Raw genomic sequence first — 23483 nt, forward strand, 5'->3', positions numbered from 1 at the left:
GCCAATAGTTAAATTTACAGTATGTGGATCATGGTGGTTTTTAATACAAGAAATATATTTTATCCTGTAACATTTGTGTCCAGTAAAGTAGCTAGAGCTAATTCTTTTACTGGGCAAAGGAAATTTAGTTTACAAATATGCTTGAGAGAGACTAAGCCAATTCTTTCATGCTTTGTAGATAATCCCATTTAATTATAGTTAATCTCTAAGGGGACGAATCTTAAAACTTTATGACGCTTAATAAACAGGACACTCTCTTTTGTAAAATAATTGTTTTGAAAATAATAGAACACAGGCCTAGTACTGAAACTTACTTCTATGTGTGGACGGATAGGTCACTGATATATATTAGTGAAGGTTAGGATGCACTCAGAGTATATTCCTGTGTATTGGACCGAGACCAAGAGCAGAGTATAATAGAGTACATTCATCCTCTGTGTCCTTAAGACTATTAGATTTCTGAAAAACACCAGGATAGTCTTAAGCCTTGTTGGCATTCTGAAATTGCCAGTTTGTCTTCTCTTTGTTTTTTGTTGTTGTTGTTGTTTTCTGTTTGTTTTGCTTTTTTTGCTTTGTTTTTTAAAAAGACAGAGTAGCAAAGCAGAGTTGGTTTGCCTGGTGTTATGTCTTAGGCCTAAACATGGAACAAAATAGCTACAAAACAGTAGTCCTGCAAATAATTTTATTATTTAAGCATTATCAAATATTAAGTTTTTGTTGTTTCCGTTTGGCTGCTATCATTTATTTTATTGTTCTCAATATTAAAAAAAAATTAAAACGGTGACCTTAAGACAAGAGGCCAGGATGGGGACTCAATTGTTTATTGACTTTATAGTGACAGAGCAGAGATTGTCCTGTTTTTGATAATGTGTGAATCAAAACAAAAAAATGTTCAATTTCTTCATAAAGAAATTTGGTTTCTGTTCTTTGATATACATTTACTTTTTTTTTTTTTTTTTTAATTTGGCGGGGAGGGAGGGAGAGGGAGGGAGGGAGGGAATCTATACTTACTTTTTTTTTTGGTACTGGAATTTAGGAATTTGCCCTGATATTCACAGTTCAAGGAAAATCAGTTCATTGTATCTTGCCCAGAAAAGTGGGGAGGGAACAGAGAATTGGAGGTGGAGACTTTCAGTGCCTGGGACCGGCTGTAGGCCTAGAGACCTGTCTTTTTAAATCCTTTATTTCCTTTTCCAGTTTCCCCTTTCTACTGATCAGGTTTCCCTACTTCCATCTCTAGCTTGTCTGGCCTTCCTCATCTCTGATTTTTGTCTGAGGTAAAATCTAAATGGGTAGTGTCATTATTTGATGTCATTTAAAATGTAAATAGCTTTACGGTTTGGGTAAGAAAACGATCAGCAGACTTTTAAAAATAAATCTTTGTTTTTTCCTTAAAAAACAGAAAAACTCAGAAATTTTGTCAAGTGCGGAAGGCAAAGCTGTCATTCGTCAGTATAATAAAATTTCCTACGTTCTGGTGGAATTTGAAGTGGTCTATCATACAGCCTGGATCAAAGAGATCTCGCAGTTACAGTATGGTGTGTGTAAGACTGCCGTGACACTACAGAGCGGGTGTTAGGAGATTTTGAATGAGTTTGTGGTTCTGGAGAATTTTTACATCCTTTTTATATAACTGTATGATGGTTAAACTTAGATTTGGGGAGGATACAATTATTTATTTCTTTACAGTTAATAATATTCTGATTTTATAAGCAGAAATTGTCATGAGCTTAAAGTTGATATACTAAGATTATGACTTTCTCCTGAAAAACAGTATTTAAAAGTAAATAACAAGACTCCTTATTGATATTTCTCCATATATTTGGGAAGGTTTTTATATCCAGTTTTATCATGCTATAGATTCAAATCACAGTCCTAATCAGAGGAGAAGGAATTGCAGCTTGCTTGTCTTCCTTCCTTTCTCCCTCTCTCCTCCTTTCCTCCCTTCCTCCCTTCCTTTTTTCCCCTCCTCTCTTCCTCCCTCCCTCCCTTTCTTTCTCTTCCTGTAACTGAATTTAACTTCAATTCTGATCTCCATTAAATTAAGAGTATTAGGGCTGTGTTCAAGGACCTCTGAGGGGTGCCAAGGTGTTGGGAAGAGTTAAGTGTGAGGCGGGGGATGGATGGTTTTAAGCCATCATCCGTCTATGCTGGCATCACCTGGGATGTTGTTGTTATTGTGTGGGCTCAGTTGTTGGTCAGTTCAAGTTCCTGCTTTGTCTCATGTTTACCTTAATCTCTTATTCGTAACCTTGGTGGAACCCTGACTGTGTCCCCTGGTAGGAAAGTTTCTCCCTCCCACACCAGGATCTCCACTTCAGCAGAACACAGAATTGCAGGCATAGGAAGCACAAATTCGGAGGTCGGGTCACTGGGAGTGATGGTGAGAGGGGCCACTCCTAGTTCTGACTCTTGGTTCCAGACCCATGTACTTTAGCTGTTGGGGACACAGCACTATATACGGGCCATTGATCCACTGCATGACTGTATCCTGGAGGACAGGGCTTCAACCCTGCAGGATGTCTTCCCAACTGGCACCTTAGTTAAGCCTTAAATACATCACTTCTATCAGGCGAGCTGTTTCTGGGTAATGCACATAGTAGGTCCCTATGGAGCCTAATGAAAACCTGCTAATGGAGCAACGGTCTCAAAGGAGCATTAAAAGAAGGTTAAAATTCACATTATAGAAGAGAACAAAGAACATTTTTAGCAATTGAAATATGGAGCATGTACTGTTTTGCTTCTACAATACTATGCACTTTTCTAAATTGTTTTTGTCCTGCTGATTTTTCCTCTTATCTGCACACATTCCATAAAAAGTTCAACAATCCCCTGATCTATAAAGCCCTTCTTTATTCTTCCTGGCTGATAATAATGTCTTCCTCCTCCAGAGGCCCCCCCACACTTTATCATGACATTTGTTGCTTTATAGATCTGTCTTATCTCCCCTACACATTCCAGGAATACTCTCTGTGTCTGTTGCATCTTTGTGTCCTTTCAATAACAGTCATAGTTAACATTTATATAATATTTATCATATGCCAGGCTGTGTCTAAGCACTTTACATATACAACCTCCTTTGATTCTCATGACAACCCTCTGAGGAATTATTATTATCCTCATTTTACAGATGAGGAAACTGAGGTACTGAGAAGTTAAGTAACTTGCTCAAGATCACAGAGCTAGGAAGTGGCAGGGCCAGGATTCAAACATGCCTTTCATGTGAACACAGGCTAGTGGAAATGAATTGCTCCGGAAGGCTTCTTGTTGTTATATTGATGTAACTATACTTAACCATATAGAAACTTGGAATAATAATTGGAGAACTAGTATTGGCCTCCTTTTGATTTGCTGTATAAAGTTTCTCTAATCATGATTCACATAGAATGTTCACTCAGTCCCGGAGCAGACTTCCTGGCTGTCATTATTATTAGTGGTCTTGTTGACCGTTTTGTCCTGTCAAGAAAGCTCAGTACTGCCTTGAGGAACACAAGTTTCATTACTGGAATGTCCCAACATTATTTTGGAATTTACTTGGGAGGATAAATGATTTCTAGCCAAATTTTTAAAAGATTCCAAATGAATTGGGTAAAGTTTTTAGTTGAAATCTTCATGAAACCAGCATTGTTAAGAATCATATCAAGACTAATTTTATTTGTTGAGTAAAAGTCAACTAACTTCAAAGGGATATACAGTCTATTTTGTTTTACTAGAAATTTGATGCAGCCATAGTCTGTGAAGTAATGTGAGGCTTGGAAGATACATGTCAAATTCTCATGTTAGCAGTGTTTGTTAATATAAAATGCAACTCAAGCTGGCACATTCTAGTCTATAAGTATGTTATTATTATGCCTCTAGAAGTAATTCATGTTAGGATAACAAATGATCTAAGGCTATTCAGCATGAACCATTTGGGATTATGTATTTCAATTCTCAGTAAAAAACATATCTGAAAGTGCCTATTTGTATGAATGATGTTCATGTAGTAACTCAGATGTAGGCTAAAAAATATCTTCCTCTACATTCTAGGAGTTCACAACTCAATGGTGTTTAATAAATATTTCTTACTGATATTGAGCCTAGTTATCGATTTAAGTAAGATAAACCTCCTTAAAGAAGCCACTTTGGAGTTAGGTGTAGAAAAGAGTTTGAAATCTATGAAGTGTGTCATATTTTGTAGTTGGGCACATCTTCCAGATCTCTCTCCCAGAGGTTAAATCACAATCCATAAAAATAAACTGACATTGTATTACAGCCCTTTTAGACCCACTCAGAAAAGTATCGCAGTTCATAGCACAAAGGCTAACCATTCTTGGTCCATTTTTACCTCTCTGGATCTGATTTTATAGTTTGCAGATACTCTGCATTCATTTATCTAAGTTTTGAGGACTGACTGTGTATCAGATACTGTGCCTTAGCACCTGGGATATCCAAAACTATTGTTCTATTCTTAAGAAGTCAGTAGTTCAATGGTGAAGACAGGCATGTAAACAGGGCTGGAAGCAGAAATCTAGAATAAGTTATGTCAATAATTGTTTATTTGTAGCTTTGCAAGCCACACTTTTTGTGCGACATCCAGAAACAGGGAAGTTGCTGGTTAATTTTGATCCCAAAATTTTGGAAGTTGTTCGGGAAACTAAATGCATGATAAAAATGAAGCTGGATGTACCAGAACAGGCAAAGAGATTGCTAAAATTGGAAAGTAAATTGAAAGGAGATAAATTGTACTTGCAGGTAAGATGGATTCTATTTTCTAGTTATTTTGAAAGAGGTTTTTTTTTTTTTTTTGTATTTTGTATTTTTTTTTTAAAGAAAAAGATACCTTTGCAGTTGTGCTAATGCAGCATTGGGGAGAAATTTGTTATTATGTTGATTCTTTTAATTTTTTCAGCTTTATTGAGGGTTAATTGACAAATAAAACTGTAAGATAATTAAAGTGTACATCGTGATGATTTGATATACATATATGTTGTGAAAGGATTCCTTCCATCTAGTCAGTTAACTAACACATCCATCACTATATATATATTGGTGAGAACATTTAAGTTCTACTCTCTTAGCAGATTTCAATTTTACGATAACGGTGTTATCAACTAGTCACCATGTTATACATTAGATTCTCATACCTTATTTGTCTTATAGCTGAAAGTTTGTACCTTTTTACTAATACCTCCCTATTTCCCCTACCCTTGACAACTACTTTTCTACTCTGTGTTGGATTTTTTAGATTCCACATATAAGTGATAATATACAGTTTGTCTTCCTCTGTCTGACTTATTTCACTTAGCGCAATGCCCTCAAGGTCCATCCATGTTGTCACAAATGGCAGGATGTCCTTCTTTCTCATGGTTGAATAATATTCCGTTGTGTATATATCACCTCTTTATCCCTTCATCCATTGATGGATGGTTGTTTCCATATTTTGGCTATTGTGAATAATGCTGCAATGAACATTGGAGTGCATATATATTTTCAATTTAGTATTTTTATATTCTTTGGATAAAATCCCAGAGGTGGAATTGCTGGATCATATGGTAGTTCTACTTTAGTTTTTTGAGGAACCTCCATACTATTTTCCATAATGGTTGCACCAATTTACATTCCTACCAACAGTGCCTGAGGGTTCCTTACTCTCCACATCCTCACCAGCATTTGTTTTTTTGTTATCTTTTTTTGATAATAGCTATTCTGATAGTTGTGAGGTGGTATCTCACTATGGTTTTGATTTGCATTTCCCTGGGGATTAGTGAAGGTGAACAATTTTTAATGTTCCTATTGGCCATTTTTATGTCTTCTTCAGAAAAATGTCTATTCAGTTCCTTTACCCATGTTTTAACTGGATTGTTTGCTATTGAGTTTTGTGAGTTCTTTATGTATTTTGGATATTAACCCCTTATCACATATATGATTTGTAAGTATTTTACCATAGGTTGTCTTTTCATTTAGTTGATGAAAACAAAATGAGGAAGTTTTTTAGTTTGATGTAGTCTCACTTATTTGATTTTGCTTTTGCTGCTTGTGCTTTTGGTGTTAAATCCAAAAAAATCATGGCCAAGACTGATGTCAAGAAGTTTACCCCCTATGTTTACTTCTAGGAGTTTTATGGTTTCGGGTCTTAAATTTAAGGCTTTAATCCATTTTGAGTTTATTTTTCTGTACAGTATAAGATAGTGGTCCAGTTTCATTCTTTTGCATGTGGCTGTCCAGTTTTCCCAATATCATTTACTGAAGAGATTGTCCTTTCACCATTGAATATTTTTGACTTCTTAGTATACTCTTGGTTGTAAATGAATTGACCATATATGCATGGGTTTATTTCTGGGCTCTATTCTGTTTCATTGTCAATTCTTGATAGCATTAAAATACTGACATGCAAACAAAAGGGAAGGAAGTGAAAGGATTATCAGAAATCAGATTTAGACTTCTGGATAACAACAATGATGAATACTGAGTTTAAAAAATTCTTAATATTATAATTTTATAGATTAAGTGCATTATATTTTATAATATGTTTAATGATACTAGTAAGATATAAATTAATGAAGTAGGATGACTGTAAAATGACATGAGTGGAAAATGATTTTCAACATTGTGGAGTAAAATGGAGCAACGACAAAAAAGATCAGAGTATTAGAATAGAGATTCTCAAAACCATTTTTTTAAAATAACAAGCTCATTGAGATATAATTCACATACCATACAATTTATCCATTTTAAGTGTACAATTTAATGGTGTTAGTATATTCACACACTTGCACAATCGTCATCAATCTTAGAACATTTTCATCGTTCCCAAAAGAAACCCCATATCTATTAGCAGTCACTCCCCATGTTCCCCCAACTCTTTCTACATCTTCCCCTGGCAACCACTAATCTACTTACTGTCTCTATGGATTTGCCTATTCTGGGCATTTCATACAAATGGAATCATTCAATATGTGGTGTTTTGTGATTCGCTTCTTTAACCTAGCACAATATTTTCAGAGTTCATTCATATTGTTCCATGGATCAGTACCTCCTTCTTTTTTTTTTTTTTTAAAGAAATTCACGTTCTTTTATTTATTTATTTATTTATTTATGACTGTGTTGAGTCTTCGTTTCTGTGCGAGGGCTTTCTCTAGTTGCGGCAAGTGGGGACCACTCTTCATCGCGGTGCGCGGGCCTCTCACCATCGCGGCCTCTCTTGTTGCGGAGCACAGGCTCCAGACGCGCAGGCTCAGTAATTGTGGCTCACGGGCCCAGTTGCTCCGTGGCATGTGGGATCTTCCCAGACCAGGGCTCGAACCCATGTCCCCTGCATTGGCAGGCAGATTCTCAACCACTGCACCACCAGGGAAGCCCAGTACCTCATTCTTTTTTATGGCTAAATAATATTCCATTGTGTGGTTATACCACATTTTAGACATCCGTTCATCAGTTGATGGACATCTGGATTGTTTCCACTCTTTTGCATTATGAGTTATGCTGCTGTGAACATTTGTATACAAGCTTTTGGGTGGACATATGTTTTCATTCTCTTAGGAATATAAACTAGGAGTGAAATTGCTGGGTTTCATTAACTTTGTAACTCTATGTTTAACCTTTGGAATAACTGACACACTCTGTTTTCCAAAAAGGCTTCATGCATTATTTTATATATGCACCAGCAGTGGTGATGGTTCCACTTTCTCCACATCCTTGCCAACACTTGTTACTATCTGTCTTTTTCACTTAAACATCATTTGGATGTGAAGTGGTATTTCCATGTGGTTTTGATTTGCAATTCTTCATGGCTGTTGATGTTGAGGATGGTTTCATGTGCATATTGACCATTTGTAGATCTTTGGAGGAGTGTCTATTCGAATCGCTACCCATTTAAAAATTGAGTTATTTGTCTTTTTTATTATTGAGTTGTGAGAATTCATTATACATTCAAATCCTTTATCAGATATATGTTTTGCAGATATTTTCTTCTGTTCTGTGGGTTTTTTCATTTCTTTTTTTTTTTATAAGCCAAGCAAATTAAGAATGGAGGGTTTTTAAAAAAAATATTTATTTATTTATTTGGTTACACTGGGTCTTAGTTGCAGCAGGCGGAGTCCTTAGTTGCGGCTCCAGGACTCCTTAGTTGCGGCTCACTGGCTCCTTAGTTGCAGCTTGCCAGCTTCTTAGTTGTGGTACGCAGACTCCTTAGTTGTGGCATGTGAACTCTTAGTTGCAGCCTACATGCGGGATCTAGTTCTCTGACCAGGGATCAAACCCAGACCCCCTGCATTGGGAGTGCAGAGTCTTATCCACTGCGCTACCAGGGAAATCCCCTCTTTTCATTTTCTTGATAGTATCCTTTGAAGCACAAACATTTTAAAATTTTGATGAAGTCCAATTTATCTACTTTATCTTTTGTCCCTTGTGATTTTAGTGTCATTTCTAAGAAATCATTGCCAAATCCAAGGTCACAAAGATGTATGCATATGCTTTGTTCTAGGAGTTTAATAATTTTAGCTCTTACCAGAATATTATATACATATATATACACACACATATATATATATTTAAAAACCTGGGCTTCCCTGTTGGCGTAGTGGTTAAGAATCTGCCTGCCAATGCAGGGGACACGGGTTCGATCCCTGGTCCAGGAAGATCCCACATGCTGCGGATCAGCTAAGCCCATGCACCACAACTACTGAGCCTGTGCTGTAGAGCCCGTGAGCCACAACTACTGAAACCTGCACGCCTAGAGCCCATGCTCTGCAACAAGAGAAGCCACCGCAATGAGAAGCCGATGCACCGTAACGAAGAGTAGCCCCTGCTCACCACAACTAGAGAAAGCCCACGTGCAGCAAGGAAGACCCAATGCAGTCAGTAAATAAATAAATAAATGTTCCTTTAAAAAACCTCAGGGGAGCGTTGGCTTTGTGAAAACTTGGCTTCAGCGTCAAAAGCCCTAGGTTTTCGTACTGGTTAGTTGCAACTTTACATGACTGAATGTCAAAGTACTGTTTATAAATTAAGGTTAATATCACGTGCATTGAATCTTACAGGATTTTACTTAGTATTGAATAATATTATGAAAGTCAAAGTCCTTTGCCAAGTGTCAAGTGTAAATAAAAGTTCAACTACAGGGCTTCCCTGGTGGCACAGTGGTTGAGAGTCTGCCTGCCAACGCGGGGTACACGGGTTCGAGCCCTGGTCTGGGAAGATCCCACATGCTGCGGAGCAACTGGGCCCGTGAGCCACAGCTGCTGAGCCTGCGCGTCTGGAGCCTGTGCTCCGCAACAAGAGAGGCCGCGATAGTGAGAGGCCCGCGCATCGCGATGAAGAGTGGCCACCGCTTGCCGCAACTAGAGAAAGCCCTCGCACAGAAACGAAGACCCAACACAGCCATAAATAAATAAATAAATAAATATTAAAAAAAAAAAAAAAGTTCAACTACAAGTAAGAGAAAAGGAGGAAAGGAATTAATAACTTTGAAACTATTAAGTAATCATTGCTACAGTTTAATATTATTAATTTGGGGAAGAATTAACTTGAGCCCGCATCTCCCATCACAGTGCAATAAGTTACAAAATGGTAAAAAATTGATCATCATGGTTCATCTGTAAAAAATATCTAAAAGAAAATAGAATAGCTTTGTGTGTACATTTATTCTGATTCAAGAAAACAAGTGTGGCATCAGTGATAACGCTGTAATATGTCAGAAGACGGGCAACAGAAAGGGTGAAAATGTGTAATGACAGACATAATGAAAAAATAATTGTCCAAACCATTTAAAACGGCATAAATCTAGAAAGACAAATAATAATTAAGAAAAATGTAAATCTAGGAATCTCCAAAGACTTACTGTTTAAAGGGGATGCTCAGGTAATTTACAGGTGAGGAAAAAGTATAGCAAATTAGTACAAATAGTCAGCCTCCATCTTTCAGGGCTATGAGGAAACAGGTAAAATGAAACCTTCCGGGTATGAATCAAAATATGACTGTTGTTTTAAAATAAAGTAAAACATGCCATTTTGACTTTTAACAGGGTCTTCTGCAGTATTATGATGAGTTATGTCAGGAAGTGCCTCCTGTATTTGTCAATCTGATGACCCCTAAAGTGAAAAAGGTTGGTAATATTGAAGGTTTATATTGACTTCCCTGTCGTTTAAAATTAGATTCCAGTTCTACAGATTATGGATTTTAGAACATCGATTCTTGCCAAAACCCTCTTTCTAGTTCAACTTTATAGCTCTATTTTCCCTACAGGATGATTTCTTGTCTAAGTTTTGTTGCCTTTGAAAAACAAATAAATCTAAATAATGAGCACTTTCTAAGAATCCATGATTGCTTTATGGATAGCCAAAGATGATTAAAAACAAAAAGTCACCTTTACTAGGTATAATGGAGGGGAAATGGAATTAAGGAAATACAGCCTATAATATTTCCAAGTAATAAAAGGCAGCCTGTTTTATAAATGCAGATGCTCCTTTTTAATAATGGAAACTGTTTTTCTCTTTTTCTAGGTGGAATCTGTGTTGAGACAAGGGCTCACAATATTGACGTGGTCATCTTTAACACTAGAAAGCTTTTTTCAAGAAGTTGACTCAGTTTTAGATATGTTCAATCAACTCTTAAAGAAGGTATGATGGATACATTTTTAAAAACTACATACATTAATACTCAGGCTGTAAGTAATGGTTTGATTATCTATGAAAGCTCTTTAAAGGGTGTGACTTTTAACTAACAGGACATCCATTACGTTAAAAAAAAAAGCTTTATGTTTCTTTAACTGATTTGGGGCCTTTTCATTTAGGGTTGCCTTGTTCTTGTCCCCAAATTACCTTGCCTTTAATATGTTAAAATGATGGTTCATCTCCACAGTGTAGTTTAGAAAATGGAATAGTTGTAGACTGTGGAAGATGGCAGGATAGAGTGCTTACATTTTAAGGCATCTAATGTTAATTAGATGAGGTAGTCATCCAGTTGGAGACTGTCTATTGATTTCTGATATGTTTGCTACATGAAACATGCATATATTTTTAGATGTGCTTCTCTGTCTGTGGTGGCAGCATGATGTTATAGACAAAACCCAGAGGCTTGGGAGTCAGATAAACCGAAGTAGGATTCTTTGATTTTCACCAGCTGTGTGTTCCTCCCTGGGTTACTTGACTTCTCTGAGCCTTGGTTTCTCTAGCTGTAAAACTGGGATAGTAATGATTCATGGGCTGGAATGAGGACTGAAGGAGATAACGCATATGAGGTTATGGCACATGTTGCTACTCAATTAAACTTCAGTTCCATGTCAAGCACAGATGTACTCCTAAAATTTCCACCGAATTATGCTTGGCTCAGGATGCAAGTTTCCAGATATAGCCCTCTAAATCAATTTATAACTCAAGGACATTTTGGATGAAAGAGGAGTTTTCTTCTATGTGTGTTTTCTCATTGGTAGATCAATGACTTGTGTGAAATGCATATTGATACAGTTCTAAAGGAGATAGCCAAAACGGTGTTAATTTCCCTGCCAGAAAGCGGTGCTACCAAAGTAGAAGATATGTTGACACTCAATGAGGTATGCATTTATGTATTATATTTTATTCATAGAAATATTGGCTCATAAACCTAAAATGTGAATTTGCAATCTAAAAGTAGAAATCTCTGTCCATGGCATTTAGACGTTCTGGGGGCTTTTTGGACATCCTCAGCTCCAAAGACTTATAAGGTATCAACAGCTCAAGCCCAGGGTCACACCTTAGACATTATCTTAAAAATGTCCTCAGCCTCATGCTGGAGTCCCCTTGGGTCCTGTCTGTGCTCACTGCTCTTCTTCCTCTGTGCGTGCTCCCAGGGCAATATCATCTACACTCATGGTTTTAACTACCACATCCTTTCCCCTTAAGTCACCCGTACACCTAGGCGTCATCCGGCCTCCTTTCCTCACTTCCATCGCCAAACCCAGTCAGTCTTTTAGGGCTTAGCCAGATTTTGCCTCTTACTAAGATTCTGCTTGAATTGCCTCTTCTTTTCCATACCTACTAGCCTTTTCTTAGGTCATGCTTTTATTTATTTATTTTTTGAGCAGAGAAAGGTTTATCGCAAGGGCCATGCAAGGAGAACGTGTAGCTCATGCTCAAAAAGCCTGAACTCCAGGTCAGGCTTTTAATGCTCATTTGAGTTTAGCATGTGATGTTGTGATCTAACTGGTTTCTCTGCCCCCATATTTGGCCCCGTCATATCCATCATCCTCCACCTTGCCACCAAAGCTGATTGTGGAAACTCCCCAGCTTAAATCCTTCAATGGCAGTGGCACCCACCTAACCTCCTCAGCATCACATTATAGTGATCTTATTTGATTACCTATTTATCCTCCATTGGCTCAAAAGCACAAAGACAGGAACCCTGTCTAATCATTTTTGAGGCCTGGCACATAACACAGTCTTTCTCAAAAGCACTCACTTTATGTTTTGTTCAAAACATAAAGCGAAGGCATTTTTCTTTCTTGCCTGCCTTGTGCTTCAGCTACACCCACCTTGCTGGTTTGGGTCACCTTGCTAATGTCCTTTTCAAGACAACCAAGGATGGCTCCATCTCAAGGGATCTAACCTGACCCATGGGAAACAGGTGCCTTTGCCTCTCTTTCTATGGAAATGCAGCTTCTTCTTCCCAGGACACCTTTCTGTGCCTTTTGGGCAGCCAGCCAGCCTCTTGTTTCAGGACTACTTAGGCATGGGGAAGCCCCTCTATTCCCCGATTGTAGAGGTCATGGATCAAGGTCTCTGAGTAGCTCTTTTGAAGTTCCCTTCACTTATTTCTACCAAATCTCTATCAATGATCAAACTTCCCTTCTATAACCTCAAGGTGGGCAATGTGCTGAGGGATACCTCCCCCGCTACCTTTGGATAAACTGCCTTTTCATAATGTGTAGGATCTTAAAAACATTTGTTCTCAGCATTGGGGCCTTGGCTGTAACGGAGACAGCACTAAATGACCAGTTTTAACATCCTGTGTTCAGAGTATGCAAGTTTAAAATGACTATATATTCCTGGCCATTTTTCTCTTTTATCATTGTTAAGCTTTTTATCCTTAAAGTCTATTTTGTTTGCTATCAGTGTAGTTACACCAGCTCTTTTTGGTTATTATTATCCAGATATATCTTTCTGTATTCTGTTACTTTCAACCTTTCTGGGTTCTCCTATTTTAGGTTTTCTCTTGTAAAGAACATTTAGCTGGATTTTGTTTTTAATCTACTCTGAAAAATCTCTGCTTTTTAAAAATTGGTAATTTTAGTCTATTCACATTTATCCTATCAATATATTTGGGTATACTTCTACTCTCTACCCTCTTACTTTGAATTTTCTATTTACCCAAATTTACTTATCTGTTTCTTGAAGTTAGTTTTTATTCTTTTTCAAATATATGTGGCCTTTTATATATATAATCTTCTTCTTTTCTCTTTTTTTTCTTTTCTTTTTTTAAGAATCACCTGAAAAGGTTTTTTTTTTTTTATTAAGGTTTCTCTTTTTTTTTTAAATTAATTAATTAATTTATTTATGGCTGTGTTGGGTCTTCGTTTCTGTGCGAGGGCCCTCTCTAGTTGCGGCAAGCAGGGGCCACTCTTCATCGCGGTGCGCGGACCTCTCACCATCGCGGCCTCTCTTGTTGCAGAGCACAGGCTCCAGACGCACAGGCTCAGTAATTGTGGCTCACGGGCCCAGTTGCTCTGCGGCATGTGGGATCCTCCCAGACCAGGGCTCGAACCCGTGTCGCCTGCATTGGCAGGCAGATTCTCAACCACTGCGCCACCAGGGAAGCCCCCCTTTCTCTTTTTTAAATTCTACTTCTTCATTTAGATATTTAAAATATATTTTATAACAGTCCCATTATCTGAAGAAATTGGAGGTCTAATTCTGCTCTTTTCTGTCTCTGTCAAATCTTGCTCAGGATGGCTTGTGTCTTCATGTTTTTAATATTTTGGATTGTGAGCTAATTTGCATATGTCTGTTTAGTTGAGAACCTGTCTCTTTTTATTTGCTCCTGTGTGGTACCTAGGAGTTTTACCAACTCAGTCGATAGTTTGAGTTAGTTTCTCAGACGATAGAATTTCCAAAACTCCAAGGTAGTATAGATATAATCTCAAGTCCTAAACCTGTGTGAGGTGAGCTAGTGGTTGTAAATTTCCAAGGGAGACATTGTCCGTCTACCCCAGATTCTCAACCAAGATCGCTAACTGTGCTTGAGACCGCACCCCTTGATTTGCCTGATGACATGTGGGGGGAGGGGAAGGGTTCCAACCTCCTACCCTTGTGAAGGGATCCAAGGCCTCATGTGGTTTTTTGGTTATGGGAAAAAAACCTACAAAAGTTATAGCTTCAGCTTACTTTTCATTTTAGGCCTATGTCTTTTTTCTTTTTTTTTTGAGATGTGTATACAGCAGATTGCACAAATCTTAAGTGCACTATTCAGTGAATGTTTACATATGACACACCCTTGTAACCTTCTCCAAGAGCAAGATTTTTTTTTTAAAGATTTATTTATTATTAATTTATTTACTTTTGGCCGCGTCAGGTCTTAGTTGTGGCACACAGATCTTCGTTGAGGCATGCGGCGCGCAGGCTTCTCTCTAGTTGTGGCATGTGGGTTTTCTCTTCTCTAGTTGAGGCGCACGAGCTCAGTAGTTGTGGTGCGTGGGCTTAGTTGCCCCATGGCATGTCGGATCCTAGTTCCCTGACCAGGGTTCGAACCCGCATCCCCTGCATTGTAAGGCGGATTCTTTACCACTGGGCCACCAGGGAAGTCCCAATCCAAGAGCAAGATATTGAACATTTCCTTCACTGCAAATGATTCCCTCCTGCTCCATTCCAGACAACAAACATCCTCCACCCCAGAGTAATCACCATTTTGGCTTCTGTCACTGTATATTAGCTTTACCTGTTTTTGAACTTCACATAAATGGAATCATGCAACATATATTCTTTTTTTTCAAAGTTTTATTTTCTTTTTTTTGATGTGGACCATTTTTAAAGCCTTTATTGAATTTGTTGTAATATTGCTTCTATTTTATGTTTTGGGTTTTTGCCCATGAGGCATGTGGGATCTTAGCTTCCCCGACCAGGGATCGAACCTGCACCCGCTGCACTGGAAGGCAAGTCGTTACTACGGGACTGCCAGGGAAGTCCCACACATATTCTTTATGTCTGGCTTATTTTGCTCAGGGTCTGTGAGATTCATCTGTGTAGTTGTGTGCAATAGTGGGTTCTTTCATTCTCATTCATTGCTGACTAGTATTTAAATTTCTGAGTTTATTACAATTTATGTATCTGTTCTACTGTTGGAGGCATTTGGATAGTTCATAGCTTTTGATTATACACTGAGCATTCTTGTACATGGTTTTTTTTTGTGAACCTAAACACCTATTTTGGTGGGTATATTCCCATAAGTGAAATTGCTGGGTCATAGTCATAGATCATGAATATATTTAACTTTCGTAGAAACTTTCTTTTTAGAGTTGATGTCTTTGAATTGGGAACCAAACAGGTTCACACATTGCATTTGATTCATATACCTCTTAAGTTTCTTTTTATCATCTCCCCTTTCTTTGCTTGTACCTTTTTTATTGCAGTAAAATATACATAACACAAAATTTATAATTTTAACCATTTTTTTAGTGCACAGTTCAGTGGCATTAAGTACATTCACAGTGTTCTGTAACCATTACCACCATCTGCTTCCAGAACTTTTTATTATCATCTACACAGGAACTCTGTACCTATTAAACAATAATTTCCCATTTCCCTCCCCTCCACCCCAAACCGTGGTAACCTCTATTCTACTTGCTATCTTGATGAATTTGCCTATTCTATGTATGTCATGTAAGTGAAATCATACAACATTGTCCTTCTGTGTCTGCCTTATTTCACTTAGCACAAGGTTAATCCATATTGTAGCATGTATCAGAATTTGATTCCTTTTTAGAGCTGGATAATATTCCATTGTATAGATATGCCACATTGTGTTTATCCATTCATCTGTTGGTAGACGTTTGGGTTAGCTATTGTGAATTAAGCTATTATGAGCACTAGTGTATAATTATCTGAGTCCCTACTTTCAATTCTTTTGGGTATATACTCAGAGTGGAAGTACTGGATCACATGGTAATTCTATGTTTAGCTTTTGAGAAATCACCAGATATTTTTCCATGGTGGCCATACCATTTTACCTTCCCACCAGCAATGCACAACAAGGGTTCCAATTTCTCCACCTGCTTGCTGACAGTTGTTATTTTCCATTTTAAAAAATTAAAGCATTTTTCATAATAATCTGAATGGGTATGAAGTCTCATTGTGGTTTTGATTCGCCTTTTCCTAATGACTACTGATGCTGAGCATCTTTTCATGTGTTTATTGGCCATTTGTATATTTCTTTGGGGAAATGTCTATTCAAGTTTTGTTTTGTTTTGTTTTGTTTTTGCCATCTTCCTTCTTTCAATGCTCTTCATTTGTTGAATAAATGGGGTCATTTGTCCTATAGAATTTTCCATGTTCTAAATTTTGCTGATCATATCCTAGTAGTATGATTTAACATATTAACATATTCTTCTATCCCCTGAGTTTCCTGTATATTTTAATTAGCTCTGGAGGATTGATTCAGTACAGGTTCAATTACTTTTTCTTTTCCTGACTGAAGAGTTCACAGGTGACACTGTGTACTTCCTATTGCATCACATCAGGAGGCACATTTTATCAGGCTGTTTCCCTTTTCGTGATATTAAGATTAATTAGTGGGCTGAGGTGCAGTCAGCTTTATCCATTATTATAAAGTTTCCCACCAACCTTTCACCTGAAGAGTTTAGCAGCCTTTGATTATTATTGCCTAGAGCCATTATTGTTGCCTAGAGATTGCAAAATGTTGATTTTCTAATTTTAGCATTTATGGATAAAATATTTCTATAAAGAAGAAATTTCCCTCATTATCTGGTTGATTACTGTGAAATAATGTTTGTACAGAAAAGTGAAGTTCAGTGCTTCAGTTCTTATTTTATATACCAGTTTTCAAAATAATGAGTTGGCTCACTAGCAACTTCTAAAATACCCATTGTGGTTTAAATTATTTAAAGATCTTTATGAATATATGGATTATTATATATTTGAGGGATTCAGTCCATTGCAGTCATTATTCTTTTTTAGGTTTAAATTTTCTCATCTTTGTCCAGTGGAATTCTAAAGGCTGGCTTCTATGTTTTTCATATGACTCCAGTAGTCTTTGAAAGCTTTCTTGCTTCCTGGAACCGTAGGAAATCTTAGGCTTATCTTGCACATTTCCTGCCCCAGATCTGGGATTACTCATTTTTCCAGTCAGCCCTCATTCCTTTCAGTGTTAACTTGTGGAAAACGATATTTGGAGATCACAACCTAGGTGCTAGGAAAAGCACTCATTGTTAACTTTTAGCTATTCTTATAGTATTATTTCTGCATCTCTAACTAATATACTTGGGGTACTATTTCTTGAGTTGGCAAATAGAGTCTGCCCTATTTCCTGGGCTCTGTGTTATTCTAGGCGGGAGAGCCCTTCAAATGCTGCGTGGGTCTTTTTTCACCAATTGAAATTTTCCAAAAAGTCTCCTGTTTCCTGCCTGGGGATGAACGGTAATTTCCTCCTTGTCATTTTCTTCTCACTCATTCTAGAATCTGACTGTATATACTTCATACCAGGTCTTACTTATAAACGAACAGCGTATGAAGGAGTAGGGAAATTTCTACATTGGTTTCCTTCATTTTGTCCCCTTTACAATGAAAATCATTTCTATTGGTATGTGCACATAACTTCTGACACTATCCACTGCTCAGTGGGGTGAAATTCACACTACCAAAGAAAATTTACTTTGAACATACGAACAAAAAACGTTCACGTGCATAGAAAAAGAAATAAATCACACAAACAAGGCAAATTAGGATAGATTAAAGGTGACTGAGTGTGAATGTGGTGGTTACATTGATGGCACAAGTCAAAATACAGGAAGTGGACCTTTGAAGAGCACCTTTGTCAATCAGTATGCCCCAGTCACTTGCCCTAGAGGGATCTAAGATCTAGTAACACATGGGCTGCCTTCCCACAAGCCTATCACTAGGTGGACCATTACAGTGAAGACAGAAAAACATTTGTAATGACAAAGCAAGTTGGATAACACTTTGGGCAGAAATCAGTTTTGGAAACATGCTATATATAACGCTAATTTTGGGAGACAAGTTTAGTTTGCACTAACCAGTGGTTTCAGACAATACTGGGAACCAGGGCTATTTGCAGTAATGGCAAGTCCTCCTTATCTTGGAGCACCTAACTGTGGTTGTAGGACAGATTATGTTAATTATTAAAAAGCTACCTTGTGTTAGCTTCAAATCTGTCCTTCTACTCTATGATGCTGGGGATGGGACTCTGCAAATTACATTTATCCTTGGCCAGCTGGCTCCCTTTTATGCTTTGCAGTGGGGGCGATAGGAGGCTGGACAAGAGAGAACGGGCTTGCTCTTTCCTGTTTTGCCTCTTGTTGCTGACACTTTTACATGAGCTATAGCTCTTCACCCTGGCAGTGGCCATTAGTTCCAGGCCCTAGCTTTTTCCAGCCTTTCCGGAATCCACCTTGTGTGCCTCTCAGATGTACCAGCTTCAGGAGGTCCCTCTCTGAGCTTCTGGGCCAGCAGCGCTAGGCAGGCACCTCCATCACTTCCCAGTTCCACGTTCCAATAACTGCACCCTCCTCCGTGGGCTCCCCCGCAACCCGGAACGGGCACTGCTTCCTGCGGTTACTGTCTCTCTGTGACCTCTGTGTCCCTTTTTGCCTTTTTGGTCCTTTAATAGTTGTTTAACCAATTTTTTTATATTAAATTCTCTCATTCTGTCTGTTAAAATAGCTGGTGTGGCATCTGTTTTCCTTATTGGACCCTGATTAACATACCTGTATATTGGTAGATATACAAATGGAATAGAAAACTCAGGGAAATATTATGATCCAAGTTATGAGAGGAAAACACCAGGAAATACATGAAAAGGTATTAAAAATTCTATCAGCAAAATCACCCTGGCTCCATGGAGACAGAAAGTAGATTAGTGGTTGCCAGGGCGGTGGAGATGGGGGAGTGGGGAGTGACTAATGGGTATGGGGATTCTCTTGGGGTGATGAAAATGTTCTGGAATTAGATAGCAGTGATGGTTGCCCAGCTCTGTGAAGATACTAAAAACCAATGAATTGTGCACTTTACAAGGGTAAATCTGTGTTATATGAATTATATCTCAATTTTTAAAAATAGGAGCACCCCTCTCCCCACCCATAAAATCAGTTTGGCTGCCTTCCAGTCCATCCCCGGCCTGCTCCTCGGCGTTGCAGTCTGTTCTTCACTGACTTGTAAGAATGGTCTTATTAATCTTCAATGACTAGTTAGTCTTCCCAAGAAGAGATGGGGTCTTCCCAAGAAGAGATGCTTTACTTTGTGTGGCCCCAGCTGGTAGTGGCACCATATAGAGGCAGTTTTTGCAGTCTGTTGTGCCATGGCATTATTTTGCCACTTGTTAAACGAAAGAGGATGGCTGGGCCACTGGGTCACCAACTGAGACAGGAAATTTCTTTGCAGTGGAATGTGTACATCTAAGTTTCTTACTCCTGGCTTTTATGGCAGTGTGAGTTGTCCTGGTTATCTGAGATGGTCTAATTCACCAAGGACCAAATGTGAGTTCTTTGATCAGGGTTCAGGTACTAGGATGGAGCTGGGAATGTTGTGTATGGAACAGTGCCAGTGAAGATCCCAGCAAGGTGAGACGCCTCAGGAGTTGCAAGGGAGAAAGTCATCAGCACTGCTGGGGCTGAAGGTACCAAAGAAGGAAACAGTGCTTTCAGAAGCCAGTAAAAGTGGGAACCATATGGAAGGGCTCATCCCGTAGGAGCTGAGTTTGTGAAGAGACACAGCCTCTACCAGAGATGCAGCCCTACCGTCCTCTACCAAGGAGGGAGTGAGAGTTACCCGCCCTACAGCTCTCCTATCTTCTGCTAGTGCTTCCCGTTGGGTCAAGCCCAACTGGAAGTCAGAGAATAAGGGAGCCCCAGGAGGCAGCTTCCCTCTGCACAGAGCAGGGCAGAGAAGAGCTGAGAATGGGTTGCAGGGGGCAAACGGAGAACAACCAGCACCTGGAGTGCCTGGCAAGATGGGCTTGACAGAGTTGCAGGGATTATTTATAGTTTTCTGAATTAAAGTAATGTAAATAGCTTGCACAGCCAGAGCTCTTGGTACATTGCTGACTGCTTCTGCATCCAACTCTTCTTTCCTTCTGGTTCCATGGAGAAAGTTCCCACCTCTTTTCAAAATTGAGGTCCTCCACACACAGGCTCTAGATTCCATGCCTTTTTGCCTTCTTGGAAACCTTACTCCACCAGTCTTTCTTCCTCTTCTAGGTCTTCAGCTTTGTCCTCTCTACGGGACCCCTCCCACCAGTAGCCTAATATACTGTCCCCTTTTCCTCGCCAACAAGCAAAAACCTTTGCATATCTTCTTCATTTCTCATTCACAACTAAACTTCTCCAAATGCTCACACATGCTGCTTTCACTTTCCCATCTCTCATTTCCCTGCTCCATTTCCCCCCCAGTTCCTGCTTCAAATTATTTCTGGTACTAGCTATTATTTTTGACAACTTTATTGAGATGTAATTCACATACCATATAATTCACCTATTTAAAGTGTACAATTCAATGGTTTTAGTATACTCACAGAGTTGTGCAGCTATCACCACAGTCAATTTTAGAACTGTTCATCACCCGCAAAGAAATACCATACTCATTAGCAGTCATTACCAATTTCCTCTCAACCCTTCTAGCCCTGGGCAGCCACTAATCTACTTTCTGCCTCGACAGATTTGCTTATTGTAGGCATTTCATACAAAGGGAATCATATAGTATGTGGTATTTTGTGACTGGTGCTTTTTTCACTTAGCACAGTGTCTTCAAAGTTCATTCATATTGTCCCATGTATCAGTACTACATTTCTTTTTACTGCTGAATAATAGTGCATCGTATGGATGGACCACGTTTTAGTTATCCATTCATCAGTTGATAGACATATAGGTTGTTTCCACTTTTTGGCCATTATGAATAATGCTGCTGTGAACATAAATGTACAAGTTTTTGCAAGGACATTTCTCTTGGGTGTATATTTAGGAGTGGAATTGTTGGGTCATATGTTAACTCCAAGTTTTACCCTTTGAAGAACTGGCAGACTTCTCCGAAGTGGCTGCATTATTTTACATTCCCACCAGCAGTGTATGAGGGTTCCAAGTTCTCTGCATCCTTGCCAACACTTATTATTTGTCTTTTTGATTATAGCCTTCCTAGTGGAGTAAAGTGGTATCTCATTGTGGCTTAAGTTTGTATTTCCCTAATGGCTAGTGATGTCGAACACTTTTTCATGTGCTTATTAACCTTTTATGTACCTTCTTTCAGAAATGTCTATTCAAATCCTTTGCTCATTTTAAAATTGGATGATCTGTCTTTTTATGTTTTAGTTGTGATAGTTCTTTATATGTTCTAGATACTAGTCCCGTATCAGATTGCAAAATTTTTCTCCCAGTCTGTGGGTTGTCTTTTTACTTTCTCGATGGTGTCCTTTGAAGCCCCAAAATTTTAAATTTTGATGATGTCCAATTCATCTATATTTTTTTTTGCTGTTGCTTTGCTTTGGTGTCATATCTAAGACAAATTTGCCTAATCCAAGATCATGAAGATCCATGCTTATGTTTTTTTGAAGAGTTTTATAGTTTTCGCCCTTACATTTATTTATTTTTAAAAAATATTTATTTATTTTTGGCTGCTTTGGGTCTTCGTTGCTGCGCGCGGGCTTTCTCTAGTTGTGGCGAGTGGGGGCTACTCTTTGTGGTGCGCGGGCTTCTTATTGCGGTGGCTTCTCTTGTTGTGGAGCTCGGGCTCTAGGTGCACGGGCTTCAGTAGCTGCGGCTCGCAGACTCTAGAGCACAGGCTCAGTAGCTGTGGCGCAAGGGCTTAGTTGCTCTGCGGCATGTGGGATCTTCCTGGACCAGGGATCGAACCCGTGTCCCCTGCATTGGCAGGCGGATTCTTAACCACTGCACCACCAGGGAAGTCCCTCGCCCTTACATTTAGATCTATGCTTCATTTTAAGTTAGTTTTTGTGTACGGTCTAAGGATCTAGTTTCATTATTTTGCAAGTGGATATTCAGTGGTCCTGGCACCAATTATCAAATTCCATTAACTTTATTATTATATAGTATTGAAAACATACAGAAGAATTTGTGTGGCATCTTCCCACTTATTCCTGTGACCCTGTTCTTTTAACATAAAAGCTGACTTTATGTTATTTTGTCAAGGTTTCCAGAGATATCATGGGAGTACCAAGATAAACATATGTGTTTAATCTGTCATGTTTGACTAGTAGTCTGGTTTCTTTCTTAGGGGATTTCAAAGCAAGTGGAGGGGGTGTGTAAATAAACACGTGTGTCCAATCTTCCATGATCAGCTGTGAGTGTCCACTTGCTTAACACTTGTTTTCCTTGCTAGACTGAAGTGGCTCTCAACCACCATTGTCATTCCAAAGTTTAACACTGTGTTGAATAAATTAGAAAGGGTGGAATGAGCGAATGATGGAGCAAAATCTGAAGAGTTCGTGGGGGTGGGGAGGATCAGAGAGTGTCTTCAGGTGGGAGGAGGAACACCGTTTCCCCTGAGACTGAGAAAAGATGAAGATGGGTTCAGATACAGATGAGGTTGTGTAAATCGGGGGGACCAACTTGCAAGTCTCTCTCTCTCAATCTAGTAGCCAAGAAAGGAACACGTGAAGGCAGTACAGAGGGAATATGGGATCTCCCAAGACTTATCTGGGGAGAGGTTGCATAGATAGGCTCGGGTTCCTTTGCAGAGGTGATTTTGAAGGCCCAAGTTGGCTGCTACCATTTACTTTTCTCTTTCCTAAGACGCATGGACATTGTATGTCAAAGGGCCTATTCAATTTTATAATCCAGTTTTCCTTTCTGAATTTAGTTCTCCACTTCTTCCTAAAGCCTTTGCTGACTATTAGAAAAGTTCAAAAGGCAAAAAGCACAGGCTTTTAGAATCACACAAAGCTGGTTTCAAACCCCTATTCTTACCACCTACTGTGTGACCTTGGGCAAATTTTTAATTCTTTCTGAGAGTCAGTTTTCTCATCTGTGAAATGGGTACAATAATATTACCTATCCCAAGAGGTTGTCGTTTAGCTAAATGAGTTCATACACATAAAGCTCTTAAATTGATGCCTGGCATACAACATCATGCTCATTTAAAAACCTCATCACATTTGAATCTCAAAACGACACTTTGGATTGTCCTTTTCATTCTTTTTCTTCTTCTTTTTTTTTTTAATAAGTTTATTTATTTATTTATTTGGCTGCATTGGGTCTTTTATTGCTGCATTGGGGCTTTCTCTAGTTGCAGTGAGCAGGGGCTACTCTTCGTTGTGGTGCACAGGTTTCTCATTGT

The 23483-nt window shown here is 38.7% G+C and overlaps 1 protein-coding gene across 1 annotated transcript in view; it reads left to right on the forward strand.

The window, feature by feature from the left end:
* DNAH8 (dynein axonemal heavy chain 8) overlaps nucleotides 1–23483 on the forward strand; it is a 327131-nt gene that overhangs the window by 49413 nt on the left and 254235 nt on the right. The window contains exons 18-22 of the mRNA XM_068557934.1: nucleotides 1403–1538; nucleotides 4547–4734; nucleotides 10004–10084; nucleotides 10482–10598; nucleotides 11411–11530. Of these exons, the coding sequence (XP_068414035.1) occupies nucleotides 1403–1538; nucleotides 4547–4734; nucleotides 10004–10084; nucleotides 10482–10598; nucleotides 11411–11530 (642 nt within the window). The remainder of the gene's footprint in view (nucleotides 1–1402; nucleotides 1539–4546; nucleotides 4735–10003; nucleotides 10085–10481; nucleotides 10599–11410; nucleotides 11531–23483) is intronic.

The sequence above is a fragment of the Eschrichtius robustus genome, chromosome 12, assembly GCF_028021215.1.
Source record: "Eschrichtius robustus isolate mEscRob2 chromosome 12, mEscRob2.pri, whole genome shotgun sequence".
In the NCBI taxonomy this organism is placed as follows: Eukaryota; Metazoa; Chordata; class Mammalia; order Artiodactyla; family Eschrichtiidae; genus Eschrichtius; species Eschrichtius robustus.